Source organism: Cucumis melo, unplaced genomic scaffold (assembly GCF_025177605.1).
Source record: "Cucumis melo cultivar AY unplaced genomic scaffold, USDA_Cmelo_AY_1.0 utg000291l, whole genome shotgun sequence".
In the NCBI taxonomy this organism is placed as follows: Eukaryota; Viridiplantae; Streptophyta; class Magnoliopsida; order Cucurbitales; family Cucurbitaceae; genus Cucumis; species Cucumis melo.
This window is the reverse complement of record NW_026123892.1, coordinates 35,546-63,458: the sequence shown is the minus strand read 5'-3', so window position 1 is coordinate 63,458 and position 27,913 is coordinate 35,546. Positions and strand designations below refer to the sequence as shown.

The 27,913-nt window shown below is 41.6% G+C and overlaps 2 protein-coding genes across 16 annotated transcripts in view; both read left to right on the top strand.

The window, feature by feature from the left end:
- Positions 1-27,913, top strand: part of LOC127145830 (cysteine desulfurase 1, chloroplastic-like) — a 54,734-nt gene that overhangs the window by 6,076 nt on the left and 20,745 nt on the right. Inside the window, exons 1-3 of one of the 8 annotated variants that reach the window (XR_007817545.1) lie at positions 13,926-15,640; positions 22,782-27,111; positions 27,679-27,817. The exons of 3 other annotated variants lie outside the window; for them this stretch is intronic. Coding sequence is in view for 1 of the 5 variants with exons in the window: in XM_051080714.1 (XP_050936671.1) it covers positions 27,802-27,817 (16 nt within the window). In the remaining 4 variants the exon portion in view is untranslated. Of the gene's footprint in view, positions 1-13,925; positions 15,641-22,367; positions 27,818-27,913 lie in introns of those variants that run through there. 4 more of the 8 variants (XR_007817544.1, XR_007817542.1, XR_007817540.1 and 1 more) reach the window with 4 other exon arrangements.
- LOC127145828 (cyclic nucleotide-gated ion channel 1-like) lies at positions 408-6,276 on the top strand. 8 transcript variants are annotated; one of them, XR_007817529.1, is made up of 7 exons: positions 411-913; positions 1,034-1,120; positions 1,679-1,823; positions 3,273-3,393; positions 3,889-3,979; positions 4,408-4,600; positions 5,406-6,276. XR_007817529.1 is itself a non-coding variant. In XM_051080702.1 (6 exons), exons 1-5 carry the CDS (start codon positions 860-862, stop codon positions 3,960-3,962), a joined length of 435 nt encoding a protein of 144 aa, XP_050936659.1. In that variant the 5' UTR covers positions 411-859; the 3' UTR covers positions 3,963-3,979; positions 4,408-4,562. The 8 variants fall into 8 exon arrangements, 5 of the variants coding, with proteins under 5 accessions (XP_050936658.1, XP_050936659.1, XP_050936661.1 ...); XM_051080702.1 differs by lacking the exon at positions 5,406-6,276 and having other exon boundaries at positions 1,717-1,823; positions 3,897-3,979; positions 4,408-4,562; XR_007817528.1 differs by lacking the exon at positions 5,406-6,276 and having other exon boundaries at positions 412-913; positions 1,717-1,823; positions 4,408-4,562.

Genomic DNA, 27,913 nt, shown 5'->3' with positions numbered 1-27,913 from the left:
TAAATAACAGAATTTATTTTTTAAAATATTTATAAATAAAATATTTTAATGACATATAGTTATTTATGTTTAATAAGAAACCTCTCCGAGATAAATTTTTTTATACTTGATAGAAAAATATTTTATCTGTTTTATTATTTTTATTAATATAAAAATAGAGTTGTTTTAAAAATTAGAGTCGTTTTTAAATATATTAAATTTTTAGATTCTATTAAATAATGTCTATTAGTAAAATAGTATCACTATTTATAATAGTTTGTCTAAAAACTATTTAAAAAAACAAGTGCATTAAGTATTCTTTTGCAAAAAATGTGTATGCACGTATACATTCTTTTAACTTTAATTATATATTATTTTTTTAATTCAAAATCTCTAATAACTTAGTTAAAAATTAAAAAGTTTCATTTCATTTCATTTCAAATTTCAAAAAACAACTTCCCTTCGCAGCTTCTCTCTCATTTCTAAATTTCTTCATCTTTCTTCTCAACGGCAACTATCTCCCTCCTCTTCCCCCTCTCTCCGCCTCCCCTTCTCTCTCGATCTCTTGTCTCCTTCGTCTTCCTCAGAATCTTCACTCTTCCTTTCTCTCAATTTCTATTCTCTAAAATGAAGCATCCACCCAAGAAACCCTATCTTGCTAAATACCCATCTCGCCGATCCACTGCCATTTTCTATTCCATGCGCTAACGGCGCCGGAATCAAGGGCGGAAGACCCCTCGGAAGCCTATGTCGTCTTCCAAAGAAAATGCTTCACCGTCAGATCCCAAATTCCCAACTCCATGGTTCCCGATTCCAAACCCTCGCCGACTAAGTTGAAGAGCCTGCTCCATCTTCTAACCCACTTAAGCGGAAGCTCAGTATGGAGACCGTTCCTGAGAATTCCATCCCTGGGTTGTCTGATTCTGTTGTTAAGGTAGTTTACGTGGTGTGATTATGGATGTTTTGGTATATTTTTTTCTTAATTTGTGTGGTGAAATGATATTTTCCTGTAATATGAAAAATTAATTTGGTCTTATGTTGAATCATCTCACAGATTAGAGAAGATGTAAAATCTGGTGTAGAAAATTTAACAGAGGAGTGTGTATCCACAATGGCAGCCGTTACTCGGCTTCTAATGAAGGTTTTTATCTTCCTCGTGCTAATATGCGCACCTGAGTGCACCCCTATCCCTGCAACCGTGTACTAAAAAAAAGTTGCAGTTGTCCAAAATGTCTATATATAATTTGTATGCCATCCTTTATATTTTTAATTTTGTAATTTCGTAGATTGGTTGAACTGACTTCAGTATGCGGTTGAAATCATAAACTCAAGATTAATCATCAAGTTTTGGACCTTGTTAAGTGAAATTAGTTCTATTACTAAAGCATGAAAAAAGATAAACTTTAATAAAGATTAGAAAATGTTCGACACTTTATAGTCTTGATTTGTGTCAAAGACTACTTAAAGCATGAAGTCTCTCATCATGATATTGTGAAAAATTGCATGCCTTTAGTAGTTCATGGTCTCCACTGTTCTTCCTTTTCATGGTTAACCTTTTAAAATGAATCGAATACAATTTTAAACACCATCTTTATAATCTCAGAATAATTATGCAGGGTTTATCAGAATAATATGTTTGTTTCTTCAGATATACTTAATATTTCATTGATTGCTCATTCATTTTGGTTTCCATTTTTAGTCGATTATGGTGGCTCACTTTGGAAACTTGTTACATAGCTACTGCCAAAAGCTTTAAATTGCCTTCCGGATGCACCTCAAAATCAGCTTCATTCTTTGTGTTTTCTAATTTCTAGCTCACTCAATTCAGCCATGGATGTACGGAGGTAAGTAAAGTTCCCTTTTGGAATTCAAGTTCTTCTGTACTTCTTGTTGGAGTTTGAGAGGCATTTTTGTTGTTGTTCTTCTTCTTGCATAACTGTGGTTGTGGAATTTGGGTTTTAGGTAGTGAAAGAACTTGTATTATAGTTTTATGTGGTAAAAGGAATTGGACCCACTTGCCATATGTTCACTCAATTTGATTTTTTACTGTAAGTTGAGTCAGTTGTGGTCATTTTGAAGGGGTTCAACTGCATCTGGGAAGTTGGGAAGGAGTCAAAAGGGATTTTTTAAGCCAAAACTGACTTCTCTCACTTTGCCAGAATTGACTTCTCTCACTTTCTTTCTCTGCACTTCTAACTTCCAAAGTTTTTGTGACTGTTAGTAGTTTCATCAAGTGTTTGTGTTTGCTACTTGGTTATGCTTCATAATTGCTTTAGATTCACAAAAATACTATAACCTGTAGCCCTGTAATTCTATCCATTTCAGGAGTTTGTGATCTTTTTGTGTGTAGGAACTAACACAAATTGAATATTTAAAAAGTGAAAAGTAGTTGGGTTTGTAGAAAATAAGTGCCATTTGGTTGAGCTATGACTACTTTTGAAGATGGTTTTATTTTAACTATGACTGCATTTGCTAGTTTGTTTTTTGGTACTTCATTCACCATCCATTTTCTCTCCATGGTTGAGTTTCTCCCCTCATTTATTTTTTATAACATTCATTAGATCACTCTTTAAATCATTCAATTACAAAGGAAAGGCTACTTCAATTCATCATCAGTAAACTATTTTTTTCCTTTAGTAACAATCACTCACATCATTGTCATTTCTCTATGTATTGTCTATAGACCAGGGCGATTTCTAGTTCTCTTCTAAGATTAAATAATTACCAGCTAATCATTTAGGAAGTATTGCAGTTAAATGGTTGTTGGGTTGTCAACTATACTATTTTTTATCTGTTTTCTGTGTGCGGTTGAAATTCTTCTGATGTCCCCCATCTCCTGTGATTCTTTTCTTCAAAATCAAATAGTAGAAGTATCTGTTGGTTCATTTGTTCCACTTGCTTTGTCCCCTGTCCAGGAGTAAACCTTCGTATATTGGAGAAACATGCTCACTGAGAACATTGAGATCAATTTCAACAAGCTTTACTACTAGTTTTGATAGGCTTACGAGTTTTGGAAACATAAGATTTGATCGAGAAGTTAGGAGTAAAGGTTTGGGATATCTTAAATGTTTGGGTGATAGAAACCCGGTATTTCTTCATTTGTGGAATGAAATACTTGTCATGTTGTGTGTGATTGCTACCTTGTTGGATCCTTTGTTCTGTTACACCTTGTTGGTTGATTAAGGCAAAAGATGTGTTGGATTTGACAACAAGATGAGAATAGTAGTTGTAATTGTTAGCTCAATCATAGACTTCCTCTACATAATTCTTATAGTCTGTCATTTTCATTTTAGATATTCCAAATTTTATAATGCAAAACCTGATGAAGCCGATGATGGTGTTTGCACAAGAGCTTGGAGATTCTTTTTATCTTACTTCACAATTGACGTTCTTTCAGTTCTTCCACTCCCCCAGGTATGAAACTTCAGCCTTTTGCTGGCTTAGATTCTATCAATCTTATTGTCAAATTTGTCCATTCCATTTGTAACCAAGGATTCATTTGTAGGACAAGAAAGATAATCATCATTTAGAATATATATGTGAGAGTGCACACACAAAAACAACTAATTATTCAAGCAGAAACATAAAAGCATAATTTACGGAGCATACTGTCCTAAGTTAAGTTTGTGCTATAACAAGATATCCACTCTTGATGTTAAAACACAAAGTCGTATTGTCTAATCCCTTTAGTAATCTACAAGAACTCCAAAGAAATAAGCTCTGGGTCATTATCAATTTTGTTTTCCATCCTAAAATATTCAATTATTCTCCTCTTTGGGAAATTATTGGAGGATGACCATGATTGAGATCTCAAATCTTTACACCAACAGCTGTTTGAATGTCTTTTCTATCTTTTCTTTCTTCTTACCTGGGAGGGGTTAAAAATTTTCATTTCTTGTGCATTATTAGCCATGCAGGGTTTACAGAAAGATTTGAACTTTTCATTTGTGGTCGTGAGCTGGCCAATGCATTTTTCGAATTGATCGATCGTATTTATCAGGTAAGAGGTGATTATATCAATCATTAATGTTAGAAGGGTGCACAGATGATGAAACTTTTTAGCCAATTTCATGGCATTTGAAAGAGAGAAAGTACATTAGTATTGAACTCAAGTTAAACTGGATAGTCTATCACCTTTTGGAAGATAACTTTCCTGTACTTTGTTCCATCTTGTATAGACCCTTTCAGTCGAAAGGTTACCAAAGGAATCGTTTTTGTTATGTGTTATGTGCTTAACTCCATAACAATGTGCGTCCAAGCTCTACATGAGCATTCTATTCTTCTTGCTTGGTATACTTGTGCATTATTGGTTTATGTGCCATGTCAAGAAATAATAGTTTCTATTGGAACGTTTTAGTGTTCCGGTTCCATGATAATTGGAATGGTTGTAATGATCTTTTTCTTTTAAAACAAACAAAATTGGCACAGAGGATGATTAGAAGACCAGATCAGGCAACACAATGAGAAGCATGGCTCAGCTGTTTCTTATGTATCTCGTTTCTTATGTAATGACTCTTTGGACTTCAATTGCCAAAAAGATGAGGATGATTCTTATGAAGTGACACTTGATGATGATTTTCTTACTGCTTTGGAATATGGAATGCCACCAGCTTCTGGACTGGTATGCTTGTCTTTTCTGTCTGTCCACTTTTATGCATCTCGTTTCGGATGGGATCCTTAATGCACCGCTAGTGAAACTCTAGATCATTCCATTCTTTTGACATAATAAAATCACAGAAAAAGTAGATTAGAGAGTGGCCAATGAAAGTATCTTGAATAGATATTTCATAGCTGCTATGAAGTTTTTCCACATGCAAACATTTAAAAACCAGCTGCTGAAGTCTCCCATGTGAAAGCAACTAAGCAAGTAGTCTAAAATTTTGAAGTGCATACAAATTAACGAATCTGGGATGATATTTGATCTATAATTAAATTGTGGAACGTATGATGGATGTTTCGTTGTACTTGGATGTTTAGTATCCCTTTTCCTCGCTGTAATAGATGGAAGAATTTAACTTTCAAGGAATTGGAATTGATAGATTATATGTAGACCCCAAGATCGTAGCCTTTTTATTTATTTAGGGTGATGGTATTATTCTGATGCATGTGAAAAATACTCGTGTGTAGGCGGTGGTTTTAGTTCTCATTCCAAGCTTAAGAGGATATGGATTTAGATACCCATCAATTGATGATTTGTGGGGTATGTGGGAAAAGAACTAGGGGTTAAATAATTTGCAAAAGACCAATGTAAGCATCCAATTAGTGGATAGGTCCTATATGTTAGCCCCTTAGGCATAGTTGAGGATGTTCTTATTAAGGCAGGAGGACTTATTTTTCTCGCTGATTTTAACATCCTAGATATCCATAAATTTTTAGTTTAACCTCTTTAATAAAATTTGATAGAAAATCTTGTTTTCTTTTTGTAGGAATAAAGGAAAAAATGGAGTCTAATCGAATTTGGAACCTTTGCAAGCAAGGGGAAGTTTTCTGTTCCCTATCTCTTTTTTCGATCCTTACAATCTTGCTTAAAATGCTTTGAAGACAAATTAAAGTTTTAAGTGGGGGGTAGGGTTGTAGCTTTGCATGTTCTATGTCCTTTGGGAAATTTTCATTTTGCCAGAAATGTTCAAATTTTAAACTTTTTCAATGTCTTTATTCTTAAAATAAATACCATGTCTAATTTGCTTTCTAGTTTAGACAAGCATGTCTGCCTAACCCTTGAGCATGGAGCTCGGGTTTGTGATTGTGTTTGTCATTTGAATATCTTAAATATGTTGAAAATGCATTCTTTGATAGCATAGAAATGCGTAGAAGACATGCTATTCATTTTCTAAATATTGTAAATACTGTACATACTTAATAATATGTGTTGAAAACATGTGCTGTTGAAAACATGGCCTAACCAAAACCAGATCTGCCTAGCCCTTAGAGTCCAGCCGGTTAGGTCAAGTAGAATGCGTTGAGCTCCCTCAGTATCAGAGCTTGTGTGGGGAACTCTTCACTTTTGGCCTAACCAAAACCAGACCTTCCTAGCCTTTAAAACCCAACCGGTTAGGTGAAGTAGAATGCGTTGAGCTCCCTCAGTATCAGAGCTTGTGTGGGGAACTCTTCACTTTTCGCCTAACCAAAACCAGACCTACCTAGCCCTTAAAGTCCAGCCGGTTAGGTCAAGTAGAATGCGTTGAGCTCCCTCAGTATCAGAGCTTGTGTGGGGAACTCTTCACTTTTGGCCTAACCAAAACCAGACCTTTCTAGCCTTTAAAACCCAACCAGTTAGGTGAAGTAGAATGCGTTGAGCTCCCTCAGTATCAGAGCTTGTGTGGGGAACTCTTCTCTTTTCACCTAACCAAAACCAGACCTGCCTAGCCCTTAGAGTCCAGCCGGTTAGGTCAAGTAGAATGCGTTGAGCTCCCTCAGTATCAGAGCTTGTGTGGGGAACTCTTCACTTTTGGCCTAACCAAAACCAGACCTTCCTAGCCTTTAAAACCCAACCGGTTAGGTGAAGTAGAATGCGTTGAGCTCCCTCAGTATCAGAGCTTGTGTGGGGAACTCTTCACTTTTCGCCTAACCAAAACCAGACCTACCTAGCCCTTAAAGTCCAGCCGGTTAGGTCAAGTAGAATGCGTTGAGCTCCCTCAGTATCAGAGCTTGTGTGGGGAACTCTTCACTTTTGGCCTAACCAAAACCAGACCTACCTAGCACATAAAGTCCAGCCGGTTAGGTCAAGTAGAATGTGTTGAGCTCCCTCAGTATCAGAGCTTGTGTGGGGAACTCTTCACTTTTGGCCTAACCAAAACCAGACCTTCCTAGCCTTTAAAACCCAACCGGTTAGGTGAAGTAGAATGCGTTGAGCTCCCTCAGTATCAGAGCTTGTGTGGGGAACTCTTCACTTTTCGCCTAACCAAAACCAGACCTACCTAGCCCTTAAAGTCCAGCCGGTTAGGTCAAGTAGAATGCGTTGAGCTCCCTCAGTATCAGAGCTTGTGTGGGGAACTCTTCACTTTTGGCCTAACCAAAACCAGACCTACCTAGCACATAAAGTCCAGCCGGTTAGGTCAAGTAGAATGTGTTGAGCTCCCTCAGTATCAGAGCTTGTGTGGGGAACTCTTCACTTTTGGCCTAACCAAAACCAGACCTTTCTAGCCTTTAAAACCCAACCAGTTAGGTGAAGTAGAATGCGTTGAGCTCCCTCAGTATCAGAGCTTGTGTGGGGAACTCTTCACTTTTCACCTAACCAAAACCAGACCTGCCTAGCCCTTAGAGTCCAGCCGGTTAGGTCAAGTAGAATGCGTTGAGCTCCCTCAGTATCAGAGCTTGTGTGGGGAACTCTTCACTTTTGGCCTAACCAAAACCAGACCTTCCTAGCCTTTAAAACCCAACCGGTTAGGTGAAGTAGAATGCGTTGAGCTCCCTCAGTATCAGAGCTTGTGTGGGGAACTCTTCACTTTTCGCCTAACCAAAACCAGACTTGCCTAGCCCTTAGAGTCCAGCCGGTTAGGTCAAGTAGAATGCGTTGAGCTCCCTCAGTATCAGAGCTTGTGTGGGGAACTCTTCACTTTTGGCCTAACCAAAACCAGACCTGCCTAGCCCTTAGATTCCAGCCAGTTAGGTCAAGTAGAATGCGTTGAGCTCCCTCAGTATCAGAGCTTGTGTGGGGAACTCTTCACTCTTGGCCTAACCAAAACCAGACCTACCCATCCCTTAGAGTCCAACCGGTTAGGTCAAGTAGACACATACATATATGAGTCTAAATTCATACATATATCAAGTAAACTCAATGTGAATCTGTGATTCTAAATTCATTTAATTTCGCTTTCAAATTTTTAAGAATGAAGTGACTTAATTGAATTCAATTTTGGTCGTTTCAATCGCATGATTAAGTTTGATTTCTAAAAGATGTAGGCTGGAAAAGGAGGTGAGCTAACATTGAATAGAAGAACCATAACAAGAGGGGCACTGGATTCATTGAGAAATGGGCGAGAGATTCCATGGCTCCCATTTCTTTAACTTTTGCAATCGATAGTAATGTCGATCTTGACAGGTAATGTTAATCTATTTAAGTTGAGAGGTTTGGAATACTTCATGAAAATTAAGGTTGATATAGTCTTTAATTTAATGTTGGTTTTGTAAAAAAAATTAAAGTCTGCTGAATTTGAGATTGGATATTGAAACAACTATCTTTTTTACTTGAAAATCTGAATGAAATTGCATTTCTCTTTTGTTTGAGTCGGATTCTGCTTTTGAATCTTGGAAACTTTTTTGATTCATGTTTCTGTAATGTTGAATGGGTATGAAACAAAGTTAGGGGTTGAAATCTTGCAGGAATGTTGGAATGAAGATTTAGGAATTAATTCCTCTTTCTTAGAAGAATCTAAATCTATACAAAGGTCTTCTTTTTTGTTTCCAATCATCTGAGGTAATCTTGTAGGTTCTTTAATTCTTGGTGGAAATTCTAGACTACCTGAGGTAATTTTTGCTTTCTTAATAGTTTTTGTTGCATGTTTTCATGCCATTCTTGAAAATCTTGAGGTTGTTCTTGATTGTTCCCATGTTTGGTTTAGGTTTGTTTTGAACACCTTTTAGGTTTGTTTGAGACTCAATTTGTTGCATCTACACACTTAATTGCTATTTTGGGACTTGAAGTGCTTTTTTTACAATGTTTGAATTTTTTTGGTAAGTTATGACTTACGAAATTATACTTGAGCATTGTTAGGCTATTTTTTAAGTTCGAATGGTACTTAGACATGTTGGTAGGTTATGAGTTATGAGTTACGAAATTATATTTGTTGGATCATTTTGATAGTTCAAGTGATACTTAGACACGATTTGAACAACTTTTAGGTTTGTTTGAGACTCAGTTTGTTGCATCCACACACTTAATTGCCATTTTGGGTCTTGAAGTGCTTTTTTTACAATGTTTGAATTTTCTTGGTAGGTTATGAGTTACGAAATTATACTTGAGCATTGTTAGGCCATTTTTTAAGTTCGAATGGTACTTAGACATGTTTTGAACAGGTGTTAGGTTGTTTCGAACTAAGTTTGTTGCACATACAGACATGATTGCCATCGAAGGGCTTTTTCCACACTTTTTTGAACTTTTTGGCAAGTTATGAGTTACAAGCTTTTGCACTTAAGCGTCATTGGGTCGTTTGAAAGGTAAGACGTGTTTCGAATGCCTTTTTGGTCGGTTTGAATCTAAGTTTGTTGCACTTACACACTTGGCATTCTAGGTCTTGAAGTGCTTTTTTTCAATCTTTTTTGAACTTTTTGGTACGTTGTGAGTTACGAACTTACAGTTAAGATTTGTTAGATCGTTTTGAAAGTTCAAGTGATACTTGGACATGTTTTGAATGCGTTTTAGGTTGGTTTGACACTAAGTTTGTTGCACTCACACACACGGTTGCCACTTTGGGTCTTAAAGTGCTTTTTTCACACTTTTTGAACTTTCCGCTAGGTTGTGAGCTATGAACTTACACTTAAGATGTCTTAGGTGGTTTTTTAAGGTCCAAGTGATACGTAGACATGTTTTCAACACCTTTTAGGTTTGTTTTAAACTTAGTTTGTTGAACTTACGCACTTTGTTGCCATTTTGGGTCTTGAAAGGCTCTTTTCTCACTTTTTTTTAACTTTTTGCTAGGTTATGAGTAACGAACTTACACTTAAGCTTTGTTAGATCGTTTCTAAAATTCAAGTGATAATTAGACTCGTTTTGAACACTTTTAAGGTTGGTTTGAGGGTAAGTTTGTTGTACTTACACATTTGGTTGCCATTTCTTTTGTGGTCTTTGAAGTGCTTTTTTCACAGTTCTTGACTTTTTGGTACGTTGGGAGTTGTAAACTTACACTTAAACTTTGTGAGGTTGCTTTTAAAGGTCAAGTGATACGTAGGCTCGGTTGGAACACTTTTTAAGTTTGTTTGAGACTAAGTCTGTTGCACTTACATGCTTGGTCGGGTTGTGCCATTTTAGGTCCTCGGTGCTTTTTTCACTCTTTTTTGAACTTTTTAGTCGGTTATGAGTTGCGAATTTACACTCAAGCAATGTTCAGAGGTTTTAAACTCTTTTTATTTTGGTTTGGAACTAAGTTTGTTGAACTTGCACACTTGGCTGACATGTTGGGTGTTAGAGTGCTTTTATCGCACTTTTTGGAATTTTGGTCGGTTGTGATTTGCGAACTTATACTTAAGCATTGTTCGATCGTTTTGAAAGCTTACACACGTTTTGAACTCTTTTTAGGTTGGTCTGAAACAAAGTTTGTGGCACTAACACACTTGGTTGCCATTTTCGGTCTTGAAGTGCTTTTTCCACACTTTTTGAATTTTTTGGTAGGTTATGGTTTACGAAATTACACTTAAGTTTTGTTGGGTCATTTTGATAGTTCAAGTGATACTTAGACACGATTTGAACACCTTTTAGGTTTGTTTGAGACTCGGTTTGTTGCATCCACACACTTAATTGCCATTTTGGGTCTTGAAGTGCTTTTTTTACAATGTTTGAATTTTCTTGGTAGGTTATGAGTTACGAAATTATACTTGAGCATTGTTAGGCCATTTTTTAAGTTCGAATGGTACTTAGACATGTTTTGAACAGGTGTTAGGTTGTTTCGAACTAAGTTTGTTGCACATACAGACATGATTGCCATCGAAGGGCTTTTTCCACACTTTTTTGAACTTTTTGGCAAGTTATGAGTTACAAGCTTTTGCACTTAAGCGTCATTGGGTCGTTTGAAAGCTAAGACGTGTTTCGAATGCCTTTTTGGTCGGTTTGAATCTAAGTTTGTTGCACTTACACACTTGGCATTCTAGGTCTTGAAGTGCTTTTTTTCAATCTTTTTTGAACTTTTTGGTACGTTGTGAGTTACGAACTTACAGTTAAGATTTGTTAGATCGTTTTGAAAGTTCAAGTGATACTTGGACATGTTTTGAATGCGTTTTAGGTTGGTTTGACACTAAGTTTGTTGCACTCACACACACGGTTGCCACTTTGGGTCTTAAAGTGCTTTTTCACACTTTTTGAACTTTCCGCTAGGTTGTGAGCTATGAACTTACACTTAAGATGTCCTAGGTCGTTTTTTAAGGTCCAAGTGATACGTAGACATGTTTTCAACACCTTTTAGGTTTGTTTTAAACTTAGTTTGTTGAACTTACGCACTTTGTTGCCATTTTGGGTCTTGAAAGGCTCTTTTCTCACTTTTTTTTAACTTTTTGCTAGGTTATGAGTAACGAACTTACACTTAAGCTTTGTTAGATCGTTTCTAAAATTCAAGTGATAATTAGACTCGTTTTGAACACTTTTAAGGTTGGTTTGAGGGTAAGTTTGTTGCACTTACACATTTGGTTGCCATTTCTTTTGTGGTCTTTGAAGTGCTTTTTTCACAGTTCTTGACTTTTTGGTACGTTGGGAGTTGTAAACTTACACTTAAACTTTGTGAGGTTGCTTTTAAGGGTCAAGTGATACGTAGGCTCGGTTGGAACACTTTTTAAGTTTGTTTGAGACTAAGTCTGTTGCACTTACATGCTTGGTCGGGTTGTGCCATTTTAGGTCCTCGGTGCTTTTTTCACTCTTTTTTGAACTTTTTAGTCGGTTATGAGTTGCGAATTTACACTCAAGCAATGTTCAGAGGTTTTAAACTCTTTTTATTTTGGTTTGGAACTAAGTTTGTTGAACTTGCACACTTGGCTGACATGTTGGGTGTTAGAGTGCTTTTATCGCACTTTTTGGAATTTTGGTCGGTTGTGATTTGCGAACTTATACTTAAGCATTGTTCGATCGTTTTGAAAGCTTACACACGTTTTGAACTCTTTTTAGGTTGGTCTGAAACAAAGTTTGTGGCACTAACACACTTGGTTGCCATTTTCGGTCTTGAAGTGCTTTTTCCACACTTTTTGAATTTTTTGGTAGGTTATGGTTTACGAAATTACACTTAAGTTTTGTTGGGTCATTTTGATAGTTCAAGTGATACTTAGACACGATTTGAACACCTTTTAGGTTTGTTTGAGACTCGGTTTGTTGCATCCACACACTTAATTGCCATTTTGGGTCTTGAAGTGCTTTTTTTACAATGTTTGAATTTTCTTGGTAGGTTATGAGTTACGAAATTATACTTGAGCATTGTTAGGCCATTTTTTAAGTTCGAATGGTACTTAGACATGTTTTGAACAGGTGTTAGGTTGTTTCGAACTAAGTTTGTTGCACATACAGACATGATTGCCATCGAAGGGCTTTTTCCACACTTTTTTGAACTTTTTGGCAAGTTATGAGTTACAAGCTTTTGCACTTAAGCGTCATTGGGTCGTTTGAAAGCTAAGACGTGTTTCGAATGCCTTTTTGGTCGGTTTGAATCTAAGTTTGTTGCACTTACACACTTGGCATTCTAGGTCTTGAAGTGCTTTTTTTCAATCTTTTTTGAACTTTTTGGTACGTTGTGAGTTACGAACTTACAGTTAAGATTTGTTAGATCGTTTTGAAAGTTCAAGTGATACTTGGACATGTTTTGAATGCGTTTTAGGTTGGTTTGACACTAAGTTTGTTGCACTCACACACACGGTTGCCACTTTGGGTCTTAAAGTGCTTTTTTCACACTTTTTGAACTTTCCGCTAGGTTGTGAGCTATGAACTTACACTTAAGATGTCCTAGGTCGTTTTTTAAGGTCCAAGTGATACGTAGACATGTTTTCAACACCTTTTAGGTTTGTTTTAAACTTAGTTTGTTGAACTTACGCACTTTGTTGCCATTTTGGGTCTTGAAAGGCTCTTTTCTCACTTTTTTTTAACTTTTTGCTAGGTTATGAGTAACGAACTTACACTTAAGCTTTGTTAGATCGTTTCTAAAATTCAAGTGATAATTAGACTCGTTTTGAACACTTTTAAGGTTGGTTTGAGGGTAAGTTTGTTGTACTTACACATTTGGTTGCCATTTCTTTTGTGGTCTTTGAAGTGCTTTTTTCACAGTTCTTGACTTTTTGGTACGTTGGGAGTTGTAAACTTACACTTAAACTTTGTGAGGTTGCTTTTAAAGTTCAAGTGATACGTAGACTCGGTTGGAACACTTTTTAAGTTTGTTTGGTTGGTTTGAATCTAAGTTTGTTTGGTTTGTTTGAATCTAAGTTTGTTGCACTTACACACTTGGCATTCTAGGTCTTGAAGTGCTTTTTTAGGGAAATATTTCTGATTTCCCAAATCCTTGATTTCAAATTCATCACCCATTCTCAGTTTTAATTGATTGATTTTTGTTTGATCATCTCCGGTCAAAACAATGTCATCTACATAAACTATTAGAATAGCAATCTTTCCTGTCTTGGAAACCTTTGTACATAGAATATGATTAGAGTGCCCTTGACTATACCCTTGAGACTTGACAAAGATAGTGAATCTGTCAAACCATGCTCTCGGAGACTTTTTCAGACCATATAGGGATTTTTGGAGTTTACACACCTACTGACCAAATTGGGCTTCAAATCTTGGCGGGGGGCTCATGTAGACTTCCTCCACAAGGTCTCGATTCAAAGAAGCATTCTTAACATCTAGCGTGTATAGAGGCCAATCTTTGTTCACAACAACAAATAGCAAGACTCTAACAGTATTCAACTTAGCAACTGGAGAAAAGGTTTCTGAATAGTCAATATCATAGGTCTGAGTAAATCTTTTTGCAACTAACCTTGCCTTGTGTCTATCAAGTGTACCATCTGCTTTGTATTTGAGAGAAAACACCCATTTGCATCCTACAGTTTTATGTCCTTGGGTAGAGCACAGATCTCCCAAGTTCTATTGTTTTCAAGAACCTTCATCTCTTCCATAACAACATTTTTCCATTCAGGACACTCTAGAGCAGTGTAGATATTTTTCGGTATTATGGTAGAGTCAAGGCTTGCTGTAAACGCTCTAAACTATGAAGAGAGATTATCATAGAAAACATAGTTGCAAATGGGACGTTTAGTGCAGGATCTGGTACCTTTTCTCAAAGCAATGGGAATGTCAAGAGAGGGATCATACTCATCAAGTTTTCTTGTATGACCCTGTTATGCTTCATCATTACTGATTTCTATTCTAACCTCAATGTCATCACCATGGTTCTTTTCTTCCATATTTTCAAGAACAGCAACATCAGACTTGTCATTCTCACTTATCGTATTATTAGTACAAGGTTCTGTAGGGTTTTCCATACCTTGGTCTCGAGGAGGTTCGAAGTCTTGGACTGGAGCCGGCGGTTGACTAGTAGGGGACCCAACTTCCTTTATGAGATTCCTCCTGTAATATGTTTTCCAAGGAACTTGGTTTGCAGGTAAGATTATGGGATGAGGATCAACGTCAGATACAGTACTAGGAGTAGGTTCAGTAAATTCGAAAGTGTTGTTAGACTTTTCACTCACACTCTCCCCCTGAAGATGGCTAACAGGAAAGTAGGGTCGGTTTTCACAGAAAGTAACATCCATAGTGACAAAGTATTTTCTAAACGACGGGTGAAAACATTTATACCCGCTTTGGTGAATGGGATATCCAACAAACACACAGGCCTGAGCCCGAGGGGTAAATTTAGTCTAATTAGGGCCAAAATTATGGACATAAGTGGTACACCCAATGTAACGGCCCAACTCCTTATACTGAGTCGAAGTCATTACTAAATATAGGACAAGTGGTTTAGGACAAAATTTAGTAAAAACGTATAAGGTTTTAGAAATTTATTTATGAAAATCCAACAAGGTAACATGCAAAAAAAAAAAAATGATGTTTCGTTCTAAAGTCCTACTCGGGCCCTATCTAAAACGAAATGGTAAATAGTGAAGAATACTCAAACTCAGGTACTAAAGTCAAAAACAAGAATAGGCAGAAGCAGAAATCCCTATGGCTTGCCACGGTCATTTCTAGTCGCTCGCCAGCTTGCCTTTGCCCTTACCTCGTCCTCTACCTGAAAACATGACATGAAAAGAGTGAGTACAAAATACTCAGTAAGGGACCCACTACTAGTCCCACTAGGTGCCTGTTAGCTTCCTGTCAGAGTCCTGTAACTGGTACCCAATCGCTGGCACGTTCCCGAACACGTGCAACATGCGCTCCCGTAGGAACGTAACTCTGGTCTTCGGTGCCCCGGGGGACACCTAGGACAATCGGGATGCGAGGACCCCGTCGAGTCACTCGAGTCATATCTATATCCATGCTAGACTGGTGTCCCGTCGGACCGCACAGTCCTAAATAGGTGGTGATCCCGAAGGACACCCATGCAGGTACGACTCTAACAGGTTAAACTAACAGGTACCCTAATCGCAGTATACATACACATGGCGTCATCATATAACATAACAGATAAATCATCATTACACTCTCCATCTCGACACCCGTCGTACAGCCATAACAGTTCTCGTCATCACAACATCATGCTATAATATAACCATATCATCAATCGCATCATACTATCATTAATTTCATGCATCGTACAGTCTAGTCCTCGACATGCACAATTGAAGGTATACGTGACCTCATAATTCTAAACATGGAGCTAGTAGTAGAAATCTCTTACCTGGAGATTTACTTGGCGAGTTCTAACCGCGAGGCAAGTGTGCTTTCCAAGCAACGAGGTCCTAACTGTTTAATACGCCAAAATTCGTAATTAAGTCACCAACGACTAACGGTTCAAAATTCAGTTGAAATGACTTACCCTAGAAAGAGGTTGCAATGCTGAGCCCCTACTGAAGAAATCCCACGCTGCAGCAGTTACTTGGTCCAAGACATCCCTTAAGGAAAATAATTTAATTTAATTCCAAATTAAATTATTTAGTGTCCAAAGTCATTAAGTCTTACTAAGTAATGCCAAAATAATTAGTTTAATTATCCAAAATTGGATGGCAGGAGCCAAATTAGGCTTGGCGGCTCGGCTGGAAAGAGAACAAGGATCGGCTCGGCTTGGAGGTTGAAGATCGGCTCGGCTCGCGGCGCAGACTGGCGCGGCTCGTGGTGCAGACAAGCGCAGCTCGGCTTGGTACAGCGTCTACGCACGTGCGGCTCGCACGTGGGCGCTGCTCGGCTCGCGGGTGCACGCGGCTCGGGTTCCGGGTCAGAGGCACGCGGCACGGGCCGAGCTTCGGGTCACGGAGCGGGGCTTCGGCCGGGTGGGGTCCTCACGCGACGAGGCACTGGCTTCCGGATCCGGGTGGCGCGACGGCTGCGGGTGGTCCGGCTACACCACGGCTTCGCTCGGCGACGGCTGCAGACGGACGTTTCGGCTGCGCTGCGTCGGATCGAAGCGGCGCGACGCGGCTGGCTGACGGATCGGCTGCGGATCGCGAAGGGTGACGCGGCTCGGCTTCGGGCGACGGCTGCGAGAGACGGCTGCTCCGGCGGACGCTCGGCGTGCGCGGATCGGCTTGGACGATTCTTCCGACGCGGCTGGAAGCTCGGCGACGGCTCGGGTGGACTGAAGACTCGGCTGCGCTGCTGAACAGAGAGGGGAAGTCTTGGCGGCTCGGGTTCGCGGCGGCGGCTGCTAGGGTTTTATTAATAAATCTTTTTTTTCCTCCCTTTTTCTCTTTTCTTTTCCCCCTTTCTTTCTTTGATTTTTCTCTTCTTCTTTACGCACGAGACCCAAGGCTTTTTATAAGACAATATCTCTTTTCTTTTCCTTTAAATAACCCAAACCAACCATCTCCTCTCTCTCTCCAAATCTCACCAAACTCAACCAACCCTCCTTTCAATTAGCAATAACTCACTAAATAATTTCTAAATACTAAAATAGGTAACATAATAGAAAAATACTTAATAATAAAAAAAGTGGAAAACCCAACTTTAATAAACCGGAAAATTCAAAATGATAAGGTTCTCCCAATAAATTTGTCTTTTCCAAGACCATACATAAATATTAATAGTAAGATGAACAAAAACAAGTTTGTTGGGGCGTTACATACTCCACTCCTTAGAAAACTTTCGTCCTCGAAAGTTCTAATCCTCGAACAGCTCGGGGTACTGAGCTCTCATGTCCTCTTCTTTCTCCCACGTGGCCTCTTCCACTCCATGGTTCTGCCAAAGGACTTTGACCAGTGGAATTTCTCGACTACGAAGCTTCTTGACCTCCCTTGCCAAGACCTCGACAGGCTGCTCCTCGTAGCTCAAGTTCTCGCTGATCGGTAGTGGCTCGAAGTCCACCACATGTGTTGGGTCTGCGACATATTTCCTCAGCATGGAGATATGGAATACGTCATGCACTGCAGCAAAAGATGGGGGTAGCGCCAAGCGATAAGCCACGGGGCCAATCCGCTCCAGTATCTCAAACGGCCCTACGAAGCGTGGACTCAGCTTCCCCTTCTTCACGAACCTCAGAACACCCTTCATAGGTGCTACCTTCAGAAAGACCATGTCTCCCACTTCAAGCTCGAGATCCTTACGTCGTACATCAGCATAACTCTTCTGTCTGCTCTGTGCTGTCAGCATACGAGCTCGGATCTTCTGTATGGCTGCATTGGTAGTCTGCACTAACTCGGGGCCTAGCATCCTCTGCTCTCCAACCTCGCCCCAGCAGACAGGAGATCTACAACACTTGCCATATAGAGCCTCGAACGGTGCCATACCGATAGTAGCCTGGTAGCTGTTATTATAGGCAAACTCCATCAGATGCAGATGAGAGTCCCAACTTCCTGAAAACTCTAGCACGCAGGCCCGTAGCATGTCTTCCAAAATCTGGTTCAATCTCTCTGTTTGACCATCAGTCTGAGGGTGGAATGCCGTGCTGAAGTCTAACCTCGTACCTAAAGCAAGTTGAAGTCCTTTCCAGAACTTCGATGTGAAACGAGCGTCTCTGTCTGAAATGATGGATACGGGTACTCCATGTAGTCTCACAATCTCTGTCATATATAACTGCCCCACTTACTGGCAGTGTAAGTGGATTTCCCTGGCACGAAATGGGCCGACTTCGTGAGTCTGTCGACCACAACCCAGATCACTGTATAGCCCTTTAGGGTCTTGGGCAGTCCCGTAATAAAATCCATCGACACACTCTCCCACTTCCACCCTGGCACACTCAAGGGTTGTAACAACTCGGCTGGACGTTGTCTAGGTGCCTTCACCTGCTGGCACACCAAGCACCTACTAACAAAGTCTGCCACTTCCCTCTTCATGTTCCTCCACCAGTAGACACTCCTCAAGTCCTGGTACATCTTCGTACTTCCAGGGTGCATGGTAAATGGAGAACTGTGAGCCTCAATCAAAAGTTCTGTCTTGACTGCGCTGTCTTCCGGCACATACAAGCGTCCCTCAAACATAAGGCCATCGTCAGAGGATATGGAGAAGTCCTCACCTTGCCCTGTCTCTACCATACGACGCTTCTCGACCAAGTAAAGATCATTCAGCTAAGCAGCGATGATCTTTTGCCTCAAGGTTGGCTGAACTGACAACTGAGCCAACTGTGCGGTGACCTCACCTACTGAGACTGCAATCTCGGCTCTCTCAAAATCTCTGAGTAAGGGGGTCTGCTTGGTGATTAGCGCTGCTGAATGTGCAACCTTCCTACTCAGCGCGTCAGCCACTATATTTGCTTTACCTGGGTGGTACAGGATCTCGCAGTCATAGTCTTTCACCAACTCGAGCCACCTCCTCTGCCTCATGTTCAACTCCTTCTGAGTGAAGAAGTACTTCAGGCTCTTATGATCGGTGTAAATCTGTATCTTCTCACCGTACAGGTAGTGCCTCCATATCTTCAGTGCAAAGACTACAGCTGCCAACTCCAAGTCGTGGGTAGGGTAGTTCTGCTCATGAATCTTCAACTGGCGGGAGGCATAAGCAACTACCTTACCTTGCTGCATCAGGACACAGCCCAGTCCCTTCTTGGAAGCATCACTATAGATCACAAAGTTTCCCGACCCATCGGGCACTGTCAGGACTGGTGCAGTCACCAGCTTCTGCTTGAGCTCCTGAAAGCTACTCTCGCATGCTGGGCTCCAGACAAAAGGGGTTCCCTTCCTGGTCAACTGGGTCAACGGGCTGGCTATACGTGAGAAGTCTTCCACGAATCTCCTGTAGTAACCTGCCAAGCCCAGAAAACTTCGAATTTCACTAACTGTGGACGGTCGAGGCCAGTTGGTCACCGCTTCAATCTTTGTTGGATCCACTGAAACTCCCTCACTGGAAACCACGTGGCCAAGGAACGTCACCTTCCTTAACCAGAATTCACACTTGGAGAACTTGGCATACAACTTGTTGGCTCGAAGAGTCTCCAAAACCTGGTGCAAGTGCTCCTCGTGCTCAGCCTCAGTTTTAGAGTAAATCAAGATGTCATCAATGAAGACTATGACGAACGAGTCTAGAAAATCCTTAAACACCCTGTTCATCAAATCCATGAACACTGCAGGAGCGTTAGTCAAGCCGAAAGACATCACAACGAACTCGTAATGTCCGTACCTCGAACGAAAGGCCGTCTTGGGAATGTCACCGTCCCTAATCCTCAACTGGTGATAGCCTGACCGCATGTCGATCTTGGAAAAGACAGTGGCTCCCTGCAACTGATCGAACAAGTCATCAATCCTGGGCAAAGGGTAGCAGTTTTTAACTGTCACCTTGTTCAGCTCTCGGTAGTCAATACAAAGGCGCATCGACCCATCCTTCTTCTTCACGAACAACACTGGGGCTCCCCAAGGCGACACACTGGGCCGGATGAAACCTTTGTCCAGCAACTCCTGTAACTGGACCTTCAACTCTTTTAGCTCGGCTGGAGCCATTCTGTAAGGGGCCCTCGAGATAGGGGCAGTGCCCAGCTCTAACTTGATGGCGAAGTCTACCTCCCTGGGAGGCGGAAGTACTGGGAGTTCGTCGGGGAAAACATCAGGGTACTCCCTTACCACTGGTTCGGAAGATAGGGAAACTTCTGGCTCTCTAATATCCACTACGCTTGCCAAGATGCTCCAAGTACCCTGGCTGAGTAGTTTACTAGCCTTCATGGCTGAGATGACCTTGGGTATACATACCATGCCTGCCCCCCTAAATTTGAAACTAGCCCCGAAGGGAGGGTTAAAGACAACTTCCTTGCCAAAACAATCTATATTTGCATGGTTAGCTGACAGCCAATCCATGCCTAGAATCATGTCGAAATCCTGCATGTCTAACACTAGTAAGGTCACGTCTAACATATGATTCGCTATCTCTACCCGACATGCCTTTATTTGTTCTTTGGACAACAGGACCTCCCCAGATGGAGTAGAAACAGACAAAACACTACCCAAAGGTTCTACCTCCAAACCCACATGCTGAACGAAAACAGAAGATATAAACGAGTGGGATGACCCAGAGTCAAATAGTACAAAAGCATAATGCCCCAAAATTGGGAGCGTACCTGTCACCACTGTACCAGCTCGCTCGGCCTCCTGCCGAGTAGTGGTAAAAACTCTCCCCTGCTGGGAAGCAGAAGGCTGGGGCGGTGTCGTCTCAAAGGGTTTCTGAGGACACATATCAGCAGTGTGCCCCGGCTGTCTGCACCTGAAGCAGACTCCACTTCCAGCCAAGCAACGACCTCCGTGGACTCTCCCACAGGTAGTACAAGCGGGTAGCTCTCTCAAAGTCCTCCCGGCTGCTGCAAGCTCCCGTCGGTGTCTCTGAAAGACACCTCCTGACCTCAGAGTTCGCTGCGGTATTACGTCAGGCTGCATCTCCACCTTTCTTTTCTGTCCCAAGGCTGACCCTCTGCCGGCAGCCTTAGACGAATCAGCTCTCTCATGCAGGCTCAAATCCAGTGTTATTCGTAGTGCATCAGCATGAGTGGTTGGCCGGAGAGCTCGGACAATGCCCTGAAGGTCTAGCCTGAGTCCTCTAACGAATTTCTCCGTCCTGGCAGCCTCATCCCTTACCACATCGGGAGCAAAACGGGACAGCATGTCGAACTCGGCGTCGTACTGCTCCACCGTCATATCGCCTTGCTCCAAGTTTAGGAACTCTTGCAGCTTAGCGTGCTTCACGTTGGCAGGGAAGAACTTAGCATAGAAGTTCTCCTTGAACTGCTCCCAAGTTATCTTGCTGACGTCGCCCCCCAGCATTCTCTCAGCAGTCTCCCACCAGGCGGTGCCCCTATCCTCCAAGAAGAAAACTGCACACTGCACCTTCTAGTCTTCTGGGCACTTCATGTACCGGAAGATAGTCTCTATGGACGTCAACCACATTTGGGCCTTTGTGGGGTTGTCCATGGATCCGTCAAAGGTCTTAGGATTATACTTCCTAAAGTCCCGTAAGTGTTTAGTCTCGGCCGACAGTTGAACTGGTACGGGTTGAGCTTCCTCAGGGGCTGGAGGAACGTCGGCCTGGGCCTGAACAGGGGTGGCCTGGTTCTGCTGGGCGGCGAGGAAAGGTGCCAAAGCAGCTTGCAGCATGTCCTGATAACGCTGCTCCATCGCGGCGAGATCCGCCTGGGTGACCGGTGCGTTAGGGTCGACCACCGGTGCAGCAGGTTGCGCCTCCAGCTGGCCACGACCAGCTCCTCTGCCTCCCCTACCACCTTCTCGGCGTGCACCTCTACGTGGCGGCATTCTCCCTAAAATTCACCAACAAAACTTTTCACCACAAGAACTTAACACACCTATCTCTAGGTCTAGTCTATTCAGGCAAAATTGTAATCTTAACATTAGCAAGGCTTTAGACATACCTGGCGAGTGTCGAAGGACCGTATAGCCATAGGGTGAAGTAAAACCAAAACAAAACAATGACTTACATCGTAGGTCAGTCTACAGAACCTAAAACACTGTGCTCTGATACCAACTATAACGGCCCAACTCCTTATACTGAGTCGAAGTCATTACTAAATATAGGACAAGTGGTTTAGGACAAAATTTAGTAAAAACGTATAAGGTTTTAGAAATTTATTTATGAAAATCCAACAAGGTAACATGCAAAAAAAAAAATGATGTTTCGTTCTAAAGTCCTACTCGGGCCCTATCTAAAACGAAATGGTAAATAGTGAAGAATACTCAAACTCAGGTACTAAAGTCAAAAACAAGAATAGGCGGAAGCAGAAATCCCTATGGCTTGCCACGGTCACTTTTGGTCGCTCGCCAGCTTGCCTTTGCCCTTACCTCGTCCTCTACCTGAAAACATGACATGAAAAGAGTGAGTACAAAATACTCAGTAAGGGACCCACTACTAGTCCCACTAGGTGCCTGTTAGCTTCCTGTCCGAGTCCTGTAACTGGTACCCAATCGCTGGCACGTTCCCGAACACGTGCAACATGCGCTCCCGTAGGAACGTAACTCTGGTCTTCGGTGCCCCGGGGGACACCTAGGACAATCGGGATGCGAGGACCCCGTCGAGTCACTCGAGTCATATCTATATCCATGCTAGACTGGTGTCCCGTCGGACCGCACAGTCCTAAATAGGTGGTGATCCCGAAGGACACCCATGCAGGTACGACTCTAACAGGTTAAACTAACAGGTACCCTAATCGCAGTATACATACACATGGCGTCATCATATAACATAACAGATAAATCATCATTACACTCTCCATCTCGACACCCGTCGTACAGCCATAACAGTTCTCGTCATCACAACATCATGCTATAATATAACCATATCATCAATCGCATCATACTATCATTAATTTCATGCATCGTACAGTCTAGTCCTCGACATGCACAATTGAAGGTATACGTGACCTCATAATTCTAAACATGGAGCTAGTAGTAGAAATCTCTTACCTGGAGATTTACTTGGCGAGTTCTAACCGCGAGGCAAGTGTGCTTTCCAAGCAACGAGGTCCTAACTGTTTAATACGCCAAAATTCGTAATTAAGTCACCAACAACTAACGGTTCAAAATTCAGTTGAAATGACTTACCCTAGAAAGAGGTTGCAATGCTAAGCCCCTACTGAAGAAATCTCACGCTGCAGCAGTTACTTGGTCCAAGACGTCCCTTAAGGAAAATAATTTAATTTAATTCCAAATTAAATTATTTAGTGTCCAAAGTCATTGAGTCTTACTGGGTAATGCCAAAATAATTAGTTTAATTATCGAAAATTGGATGGCAGGAGCCAAATTAGGCTTGGCGGCTCGGCTGGAAAGAGAACAGGGACCGGCTCGGCTTGGAGGTTGAAGATCGGCTCGGCTTGCGGCGCAGACTGGCGCGGCTCGTGGTGCAGACAGGCGCGGCTCGGCTTGGTACAGCGTCTACGCACGTGCGGCTCGCACGCGGGCGCTGCTCGGCTCGCGGGTGCACGCGGCTCGGGTTCCGGGTCAGAGGCACGCGGCACGGGCCAGGCTTCGGGTCACGGAGCGGGGCTTCGGTCGGGTCCTCACGCGACGAGGCGCTGGCTTCCGGATCCGGGTGGCGCGACGGCTGCGGGTGGTCCGGCTACACCACGGCTTCGCTCGGCGACGGCTGCAGACGGACGTTTCGGCTGCGCTGCGTCGGATCGAAGCGGCGCGACGCGGCTGGATGACGGATCGGCTGCGGATCGCAAAGGGTGACGCGGGCTCGGCTTCAGGCGACGGCTGCGAGAGATGGCTGCTGCGGCGGACGCTCGGCGTGCGCGGATTGGCTTGGACGATTCTTCTGATGCGGCTGGAAGCTCGGCGACGGCTCGGGTGGACTGCAGACTCGACTGCGCTGCTGAACAGAGAGAGGAAGGCTTGGCGGCTCGGTTCGTGGCGGCGGCTAGGGTTTTATGAATAAATTTTTTTTCTCCCTTTTTCTCTTTTCTTTTCCCCTTTCTTTCTTTGATTTTTCTCTTCTTCTTTACGCACGAGACCCAAGGCTTTTTATAAGACAATATCTCTTTTCTTTTCCTTTAAATAACCCAAACCAACCATCTCCTCTCTCTCTCCAAATCTCACCAAACTCAACCAACCCTCCTTTCAATTAGCAATAACTCATTAAATAATTTCTAAATACTAAAATAGGTAACATAATAGAAAAATACTTAATAATAAAAAAAGTGGAAAACCCAACTTTAATAAACCGGAAAATTCAAAATGATAAGGTTCTCCCAATAAATTTGTCTTTTCCAAGACCATACATAAATATTAATAGTAAGATGAACAAAAACGAGTTTGTTGGGACGTTACACCCAAACACACGAAGAGGAACCTCAGACACAAGGCGAGTAGAGGGGTAAGACGATCTAAGGGAGTCTGAAGGGGGAGTATACGAGAAGGCATTCTATTGATTAAGTGAGTGGCTGTAAGAATAACATCTCCCCACAGGTATGATGGAAGGGAAGTGGAAAGCATAAGGGAGCGAGCTACTTCCACAAGGTGACGGTTTTTTTGTTCGACCACTCCATTTTGTTGAGGAGTGTAGGCACATGAGGTTTGGTGAGCAATCCCTTTGGAGGTTAGAAATTCACTAAGGTTATGGTTTTGGAATTCCCGACCATTATCACTTCGAAGAATTGCAATTTTTTATGAAATTATGTTTCAATAGTACGATAGAAGTTTTGGAAAATGGACGAAACCTCGGATTTATCTGTTATTAGGTAGACCCAGGTAAGACGAGTATGGTCATCGATGAAAGTTACAAACCACCGCTTTCCCGATGAGGTGGTGACCTTGGAAGGACCCCAAACGTCACTATGGATGAGGGTAGACGGTTGTGTAGGTTTATATGGTTGTGAGGGAAAAGAGACCCGATGTTGTTTAGCCCGGATACACATATCGCAAGATAGAGAAGAGACATCAAGTTTAGAAAAAAGGTGGGGAAATAAATATTGCATATATGTAAAGTTTGGGTGGCCCAGTCGAAAATGCCACAACATACAGTCTTTGTTCAAAAGTGCTAAAGTAAGATGACAGTAAACTAGCCCTAGACAAACTACTATAGGAGGTATCATCATCAAGGATGTAAAGTCCCCTTCTATGTCAAGCAGTGCCAATCGTCCTCCTCGAGCTTATGTCCTGAAAATAAACCGATACAGATAAGAAGATAGCTTTACAATGCAATTCACGAGTGATCTTGCTTATAGATAACAAATTGTAAGACAGTTTAGGGACATGCAAAACACTCTGGAGAGTAAAACCGTCAGAGGGAACTATTTGTCCTTTGCCAGCGATTAGAGCTAGAGAGCCATCAGCTATTCGAATTTTTTCATTACCGGTACACGGGGCATAAGAGATAAAGTGTTTCGAAGAACCTTTCAAGTGATCTATAGCCCTTGAGTCTAAGATCCAGGGATTCTTCCCATCAACGCTAATAAGCCCAAGGGACTGAGGCATACCTGACTGAGCAATGGCACCCAGAGTCGGAGTCTTGGTCTGGCTCGCAGTAGGATCAGTTGATTGAGAGGTGCTGGCAGGGGTAGTCTCACTAATGTATGCACGTCATGAGTTCTGTTTCTCGTTGGAGGATCGTTTGTTACCTCTTGGGGGACGACTGTGGAGTTTCCAACACTGATCCTTGGTGTACCATTGTTTCTTGCAGTGCTTACACACAGGAATTGACTTCCCATTATTCTTGTCACTGTCATGATTTGAGGACCGAGCGCTAAAGGCAGCGGAGTCAATGGTAGGGGTAGTAGTACACCCATGGCATTAGTGCGATCCTCTTCCAGGCGGACTTCAAAACAAACTTCCATTAGGGAGGGAAGAGGTCTTTGTCCGAGTATACGACCACAAACAGTATCAAATTTGGGATTAAGTCTTGCAAGGAAGTCATAAACACGGTCAACCTCTTCAAGTTTAGCATATTGAGTATCGTCATTTGGTGTGTCCCAAACTGTCTCTCTGCACAAATCCATCTCTTTCCAGAGGAGAGAGAGCTTGTTAAAATAGGTAGTCACGTTCAGAGTCCCTTGTTTGCAATTATGGACCTGTTTTCGCAGTGTATACAACCGAGAGGCATTCTGTCGTTTCGAGTAAAGGGTTTGAGTTGTATCCCACAAATCTTTTGCTGTGGCAGCAGATAGTAGAGGCTTGTCGATCTGTGGTTCCATACTATTAATCAACATGGACCGAATAAGTGAGTCCTCCCCTTTCCAAAGTCGTTCCAAGGCGTCTCCTGGTAGAGGACGTACAGTCCCTCCAGTTAAGAAGTCGAACTGGTGGCGACCTTCGAGGAACATCTTTATTGATTGGGACCAAGAAAAATAATTTTGCCCATTTAATTTTTCACCTGAAAAATTCTCTGTAGACGAACCCAAAGAGCCAGTTATATAATTTGACAGTAAATTAGGGAACGAAGTTATCGGGTTCTTGGAATACATCGGTAACTCGGTTGGTTTGAAATGCATCAAAGACTCACCCGCTTCAATGTTTGATCTGTTCTGAGGTTGATTAATTCCGTTACCAGAAAACAACGGTTGCTGTAAAGAGTCAACGTACAGCGGATGCTTACTGTACAGATTTGAAAGATTTACGGTTGAGGGTTGCTGTCCGGAGCTCATAGGCGGCGCGTGAGGATGCGAATGGCCGGAAGGGCTTGACGGTTGGACATCCGACGGCGCGTAAAAGGGAATGGGCTGGGCGGTGAGATGAAACGGCCCATGCGCTGGAGAGAAGCGGCGCGTGAAGCATCTTCTGGTCAGACGGTGGCTCGTACGACTGCGAAACCACTCCCGTTGGGTAGATCGGCGGTTTCTGTAGGTTTTGAAGCAGTTTCTCCATGGCGGCAGCGACGACAGTGACGGGTTCAATTTCGATCTGGGTTTCTCCTAGGGTTTTGTTATTGCTTTGCTCTGATACCATATTGAAAGCAATTAACAACAACCCGAGACTTACGTGGAAACCAGAGAACTGGGAGAAAAACCACGATACTTTAGTTTTTATTATTTTTCTTATGAATACAATTGGTACAAATAGAGAAAATAAATATAGTACAATAGGAGTAAGAAAGGAAAAGATCTAGGAAATATTTAGGAAATAAAATCTTATATATTATTCTTTCCAAAAATACTCTAAGGACAAAGCCCTACTAATTCTAACAGTAGGCTTTAAGGTTTTATTTGTGAAGATTATGATTTCATATTTAAGTTAATGAAAGTGTTTTACATTCCTACATCATGAAGTTGCATCCTTTATCTCTTTAAACATGTGTAGCCATATACTGCTTTAACTTTAAGTTTAAACTGTAACAATCTATTCTTTCAGTGCAAATCATACTTACGGTTGCTGAACATCATAGTGCCATTGTTCCTTGGCAACTTATAGCTGAAAGGACCGGTGTTGTTCTGAAGTTTGTAAGTTTAGGTGAACATAATGTCCCAAACTTACTAGAGTTAAAGGAAATGTTTTCAACAAAAACAAAGCTTGTGGTTACCTATCATGTCTCAAAATGTACTGGGTACACCATTCTATTTGATATTTAGCATTTTTTTTAATCTATTTCCTTTTTATACCATTCAATTTATAAACATTACTCAAATAAAACAAGTAGTAGGTGAATATTTCAAACTGAAGTGTTATCATATTACTTCAGTTATCACACTTCTAGTGGAAAGGTTTGCAGCTGAATAAAAATAATAAAGTCAAATGAATGAAGAATGAAAAGAACTGTCAGACATTTTTCCTTCTCTTGATCTGTGTCCAGTTACTCTTGATATCTTTCTAATAATAACTATATGCAAATAGTGGAATTCAGTATGATTTGATTTTTTTCTCTGCAACTTATGTTCTTCCAATTGAAGAAATAGTTGGCTTAGCACATCATTTTGGGGCAAAAGTGCTTGTAGATTCGTGCTAGAGTGTTCTACACATAGTTGTCGACATCTAGGCACTTGATGCTGACTTTCTTATTGCTTCTTCTCACAAGGTTAGGTTGTTTTCTTATTAATTAAATGGCAAGCCTTACATTTGGGCATATGAAGATAAGGAATAAACATGCTTCAGATGTGTGGGCCTACAGGCATTGGATTCTTGTAGATTGATCTATTGTTTGCAATGCCTCCATTCTTAGGTATGTCCTTTGAGAAGATAAGTTATGAAATTAAAATTGCATCAGTTCGTTTTTAGGAAGTCAATATCTAATTTTCATATTTGGTCCTACATGGCT

What these genes read in the sequence shown, in the direction of transcription:
- LOC127145828 (XM_051080701.1), top strand. Translation starts at nt 860, where the DNA reads ATGGAGACCGTTCCTGAGAATTCCATCCCTGGGTTGTCTGATTCTGTT. An exon ending in TTACTCGGCTTCTAATGAAG is followed by an intron (nt 1,121 to 1,716) that starts GTTTTTATCTTC and finishes CTTGTTACATAG; the next exon opens with CTACTGCCAAAAGCTTTAAA. An exon ending in TCAGCCATGGATGTACGGAG is followed by an intron (nt 1,824 to 2,894) that starts GTAAGTAAAGTT and finishes TCCCCTGTCCAG; the next exon opens with GAGTAAACCTTCGTATATTG.